Source organism: Mus caroli, chromosome 1, assembly GCF_900094665.2.
Source record: "Mus caroli chromosome 1, CAROLI_EIJ_v1.1, whole genome shotgun sequence".
Classification (NCBI taxonomy): domain Eukaryota; kingdom Metazoa; phylum Chordata; class Mammalia; order Rodentia; family Muridae; genus Mus; species Mus caroli.
Window position 1 is genome coordinate 173955962 of NC_034570.1, and position 6536 is coordinate 173962497.

At 43.8% G+C, this 6536-nt stretch overlaps 1 protein-coding gene across 1 annotated transcript in view; it reads left to right on the top strand.

Moving 5' to 3' along the window:
• The window catches only part of Dusp10 (dual specificity phosphatase 10), a 40164-nt gene extending 37146 nt beyond the window's left edge, over positions 1-3018 (top strand). Inside the window, exon 4 of the mRNA XM_021172748.2 lies at positions 2391-3018. Coding sequence (XP_021028407.1) covers positions 2391-2656 — 266 coding nt within the window. The 3' untranslated portion in view covers positions 2657-3018. The remainder of the gene's footprint in view (positions 1-2390) is intronic.
• Positions 3019-6536: the final 3518 nt, after the last annotated feature.

A 6536-nucleotide genomic window follows, 5' to 3' on the forward strand; every position in this document is an offset into this window, starting at 1 on the left:
GTTCTTTATTCATAAAATCAGAGCCAAGCCTTGTATCCTGAGCAAGAAATGCCCATCACCAGGGCGATGAAGTTCCTAGTTACTTGAGGCTGTTATAAAGAAGAGTCCCACCTGCTTAATTTCAGGTGGAGGAAGTTGGGAATTTGTTTTCCATTTAGTGAGTGGCATGGGATAGGCTTGTTCTGAGAGATTACAGCCACAGTGCTTACATTCCTTCTGGATTATTCAGGCTTACCTCCTCTTTTAGAAGAAAAACAAAACTAATGACAAGCAACATTTATTTAGCCTGCAGAACAACTCAGGATCACGTGGGTGGGCATGGTTTTGTTCTCTGATTGGATAAACTGAAATTTTATAGTGTGGCTTTCAGGGGGCACACAACAAGGTTCACAGCATAATAACATTCACCTGAGTTTAATATAAACTAAGCAATGTTCAGGTTTAGAGTTTAACAATGCCAGTTTAACCCCAGAATCAAATGACTTCATCTCCAAAGTTCCAGAGGCTGGCGAGCTAGTGTCCTTTGCATTATCTGAGCAGGAAGACTGAAGTTCTAGGGGGGGAGGGGGTCAGAGGACTCACAAGGTCACTCAGCTCGTGTGTTAGTGGCACAGATGGTCACACTCAGGGTGCACCTCACTCATTCTCATCCCTCATGTCCTAAGGCCTTGGTGTGGGAGGTCATTCAGTGTTGACAAAGGGAGACTTTTCTGAAGCACTGCTCTTGGGTCTCTCGAAGCAAGCTTGTCTACAGACTGGTGAGAGAGATAGTGACATCCTGTTTGTTTCTTTGTCTACTGGGAAGCAGCCAGTGTGGGTGATTTGAGCTAAGGGACAAGTCTCTTTACTCCCTTCTCCTCTACCTTATCATTGACCTGCATTCCTCTGGGGACACTTCCTGGGGGATGTGTTTTAATCTAGAAATGTCACAAAAACTGTTATCCAGTGCTCACAGGCATCCAAAGCTTTTAATATGAAACACACCACTTTCTGGTGCTCTCTATTCTGAGCTACTTGGGAACCGTGCCTTCCAGATGATGGCCATGGGAGGGTCAGGGTATGTGGAGGTGAGGAGTGAAACACTGCTGCTGAGGGCCATGAGGTAGACCAGTACTCTACAGGCCTCACTGACGACAGTTGGCATCTCCAATGAGAAGCTGAGTATAGGAACTTTCCAGCTGACCTTTAACCCTTCCCTTCTATGGAGTTTTAGTAAAACTCCATGCATTAAATGCTAGCTCTTATAGAGAACAATCTGTAGGATAAAGGTGTGTGTGTGTGTGTGTGTGTGTCTAACATGTGGAAGATATTGCTAATAGCACTGCATGAATCATGTAGTCATATAGCTTAGAAAGTGGTATGAACATTGTTAATCAGAAGACCTTTTTCACATGCCCATTTCTATGCACGGCATAATCTCCATTCCTTCTCTCCTCATTTCCTTACTTGTTCTTCCCTTTATGCCAGTGTTATGATTTTAGAGAAAATAGAAAAGGAACAAGGTTGTCCAGAAAGAGGTCCAATAACATTTATTGGCGCGCACAGTAGCTTGCTTCTCCTGAGTGTGTCCTGTTGCAGGTATAGCTTCTGCCTTCCCCATCTCCTGTGATATGTGTTTTTCCCACACATGACTTCCTTGCTCTATCTTCTCTCTAAATGTAGGGGACTGGGAAGATGGCTCAACAGAAGAAGCACTCATGACACAAGCGTGAGAATCGGGGCTAGGATCCCCACAACCCACGTAAAAGCCACATAGCTATAGCAGCTTGCCTGGAATCCCATGGCACAAAAGACTGAGATGGGGTGCCGTAGAGCAAGCTGGCTATCCTGACCAGCAGAAATAATGAGCTCCAGATCCAGCAAGGGATGCTCCATCGTGTAACATGGAGGGTGATCAAGTAGACACATGATAGGGAACATGGCCTTTCACAGACACACGTGAACATACATCGGCACGTATGCAAACATGCATTCACACACACACACCCTTCCCCCCTCAAAACAGTGAAGGGCCAATGAGACGGCTCAGTGAATAAAAACAAGGCGCTTGCTGCCAAGACTGACACCCTGAGTTCAGCTTCTCCTAATTCATATTGTGGAAAGACAGAACTGACTCCTGCCAGTTGTCTGTTGACCTCTCTATGCACACGGTGTCATGTGTACCAACCCTGATTTTTTTTTTTTTAAATAATTTAAGAAAATGCAGACCAACAGCTCCGATTCCTGATTGTGGCCCAATTCTATAGCTCGAGATTTGAACATGTCGAATCCATCATGCTTTGGAACCATTGGAATGCATTCTCTCTGTGCAAAAGGAACGACTGTTGACTCAGGCACAAGTTAAGCTTCCTCTGTCCCCCTTTCTTACCACCTGTCTCTCTGTCCCACAGAGGAAGCTCACCAGTGTGGGAAGGGCCTTCTCATCCACTGCCAGGCCGGCGTGTCCCGATCTGCCACCATCGTCATCGCCTACTTGATGAAGCACACACGGATGACCATGACTGACGCTTACAAATTCGTCAAAGGCAAACGACCAATTATTTCCCCGAACCTCAACTTCATGGGGCAGTTGCTGGAATTTGAGGAAGACCTAAACAACGGCGTGACGCCAAGAATCCTTACACCAAAGCTCATGGGCATGGAGACGATCGTGTGACAAAGGACAGGAAGGAAAGGGCTGTGCTCTCTCAGCAGACAAAAGGAGGGAAGGTGGATTCTAGCTTGTCGCTCTCTTTTCTTTTCTTTTCTTTTCTTTTCTTTTCTTTTCTTTTCTTTTCTTTTCTTTTCTTCTCTTTCTCTTTCTTTCTCTCTCTTCTTTTTTTTTTAAAGGTTGGAAGTGTTTGTGAAAGGAAACAAACTTGTCTAAAGACTCTATTTTTAATAAGTGTTAAGAAGGCTGTAACTTTTGATGCGGATGAGACCCACTTCTCTTAAACTGGTATTGCAGTTAGGTTAAAGAGGTCTTTTTTGTTTTGTTTTGTTTTTTTAAGCCAACAAATAAAAAATATTATAAAACTTGTTTCTTCCCAGTTTCCCTTGTAAGCTTATTGTAGAGTTTTGACTAAATAGTCTGTGCGGGCTCATAGACCGAAGATACCACCCTTCAATTACAAAGAACCAAAAGGAAATGGAAAAGACTCTAGACCTGGAACTGACTGGACAACCATGTCAAAAGCAGACCCTGCCAAACCGTGCCCAGTTGTGCTCACTGGTGTGAAGAGAGGGCCGGCAAGCTCAGTGGACTCAGCTTGCCCCATACCTTCTCTGGGGAGACAGGCTAGTGTCAGTTTTGTGTGTTCCATGCTCCGGATATCTTTTCCCCTTCTCGGGGTCTGAGAGAACTTTTTGTTTGTTTGTTTGTTTGTTTAGCAGAAGGAAACTGACCATTCTACCATGTGCCTTTGCTGGCACTCGTGCAATAAAAATGGTGTTTGGAGTGTGCAGCTGAGGGAGAGCTGGCAGCTGAGTGAGGAGTGGCTTTGGAGACAGGCATTCAACAGTACCAGTGACTTCCCCTCCCTCCTTTCTCCTTCTCTCCCCCCCCTTTCTTCCTCATCCCCTTTTATTTGTCTTTCTTTTGATTTGATTCTGGTTACAGTGCCATACACGTTGTTACATATGTATATCAGAATGTTAAAAAAAAAAAAAGCAAAAATTTATTTAAAAAAATATTTTTCGCAAAAAAAAAAAGAATCCTTGGTGTGTTTTTGTTGATGGTGTAAGAATTTATTTTCATTATATAAATGAACCTCGTTTGGGGATGTGTCGTTCTTTGTACGTGCCCGTCTTCTCTGGTTAGGCTCATACCTCTCAGCACAGGTTTGTATAAAGAGATGGAGATGAGAGTGTAAAGCGGGAGGGACCACTCATGGAGGGAGGCTAAGGATCCCAGCACTGATGTGGTCCTCTGCTCCCTCCCCATCCTCTTTCTGTGAGACAGCAGACTCATGATTGAGCAGCTTCCACCAGACCTGATAACCAAATCACAGCCAAGCTGAGGATTTAGAATATACAGTTGTCTCCCTGGTAACTACATGTAAATATCAGTGACAATCTGCCTTGTATGGTTTTCACAGTCCCACCTCCATTGACACTAGCTCACATGACACCTTTTAGGGATATTCACTCTATAATAACAATAGTCCACACTGCAAAAGATGTACTCTTCCAGTGTTTTTCCCAGTCAGTAGAAATCAGCTCTGTGTGCACACGGACTTTGACAGTGCTGGCTATTCAGCCCACAGACAGTTGGAAGTGGTGTGGGAAGGATATATAATCCTACGATTTTGTACGTTTTATTACAGAATGTGTATCTAGAGGGACTTAGCCACTGGGAAGATTTGTAGTGCCCCAAAGTTTGCCTGGTGCGAGTAAGCACTGAAGAATTCTGGCATGTCTGGCTCCCAGTGACTACATTTGACATAAATATTTTTGTGAACATTTGCTTACAAATGTTACACCAGAAATATTTTGACATTGATTTCTTTATTCAAATAGCTTGTCTGCCAAGAGTCATTTAAATTTTTCTTTCATTAGAAAAGTGGAAATTGAACATAATAGGAACTGAGAGCTAGCTGGAATTACTTTAGTCTAATGTAGAATATGAAGTAGTCAAAAAGTAAATCTCTTTTTGGCATTTCCGTACTGTCAACAGTTTTTTGTTTTGTTTTGTTTTCTTTCTGTCAACTAGAGCAAACTGAGAGTCTGATACACAGTGACTTGGGATTCCTGGCAGGCTTGTCATTTTCTAAGTCTAAAAGTTGGAGTCTAAAAGTTGAGGTATAAAATTCTCTCTCTCTCTCTCTCTCTCTCTCTCTCTCTCTCTCTCTCTCTCTCTCTCTCTCTCTCTCCCCCCCTCCCTCCTCTTCTTTCTCTTTTCTTTTTTATCATGTCTTCTGCAAACAAAGGGAAGGACTCAATAGCTACATGGACATGATTTATGTGTTTGGAAGTTTATGAGCTTAGGAGAAGGTCTGCCTTGGGGCAACAGGAATCCTGCCAACCAGCATACCAGGAATTCTGAGAGGGACTCTAGTCTTTTCTCCTAATCTGCTCTGAGTCACTTCACCTTCGTTTCTTCATGAGGAATGTTAATCACTTCATGAACCCACTGGATCAGCAGAGCCAAGGCTCTGGAAAGCAGATTCCCCAGCATTCTGAGCCTCTCACTAGCTGCCTACAGGGTGGGGTTGGGAAATAATTGCGTCTTCTGAGAAAGCACAGTCTCTATCCACCTCAAGAGTCATCCCCAGGGCCTGTGCTGAAGGAATACAGTGAGCTAGTGGAATGAATCCAGAGTCTATCTAATGCCCAGTAGAGTAGGTGTCACTGCCTTGGTCTGAACAGAACAACAACTCCAGATCGTCCACATTTATTTCAATAGCTGATAGATGCTTTTCCAGTATCAATGAGTCTAGACAGCTTAGTTCACAGGTGAGCTCCTGCTGGTGACATTTGGACCAAGGCAGATGGAGTGGAGAGTGAGGACGAAAGCTGACAAGAACGTGTATGCAAAATAATAGAGGAAACATTCTTAGGCTGCAGTCATCACATGTGGGCAACAAATGAGAGATGACCCATAAAAGCTAAAGAGAATAAACAGGGGAAAATGGGAAAGTAGAGTAACAAGAGAATGAGTACTAGTGTTGAATTAGGATCCAAATCATCTGAAAACTGAGACATAGAGAAGCAGTATTGATTTCTTTAGGTCTTCTGAGCGGTAAGCCTGGTGAGCCAAACAAAGATCAGACTGTCTTAACTTTCACCTTATTTGAAACCTGTCTCTTGGACATGAACTATAGAGATACATGTGGAATTATTTCTAACCTCAAACCTCAGCTGTTCTGGGGCAGGGCACAGTAGAAGATATCAAAGCACTGGTACTCCAAAGAATGAGGAGTATCATATTCTAGAACTATAGTGGTCCCAGTTTTACCCACCTGCCCTTTGGAGGCAGCAGGGACTGACAGCCATACTGTCAGTGGTTCCTGATTTCTGTCTCTGGTTACCTTCATCAATGGTGTGAAATAACCAGGCTTTGGAAACACTGGAAGGCTCACTGGCAGAGTATTGCTTCTGTGTGACATGGCCTGAAAACTCTGTGTCAATAAGGCCATGGGAGAGAAAAGCTGGACATGAAATAGAGGGGTGTAAAGATGAAATTACAAAGGTGCTGAGCATGTGACTGGACGGTTGAGGAGGAGAACAGGGGAGAGCATAAGAGCTGAGCTCATGGCTCCTGCTAAGTCAAGGGAAGTCACAGGGTCAAGGCTAAAGCATGCTCACTATCATTTCTTCCCATTGCCCTTCTAAAGTGGGATGGCTGCTATTTGTCTTTGTTTGTTTCCTCCACAACTTGATGCAAATTTCCTCTCAGACTTAGTAACCCAATGTGAGAGAGGCAAGGGAAATGTGGGAAAGGCAGTTCATGTCAAGGATGATTTTGTCAATGACGTCATCACGTTTGGAACCTCCCTTTCTCACTGTTCACTCTGTCCCTTTGTCCTCAGTAAGCTCATCCTTCATCGTGGTTCTTT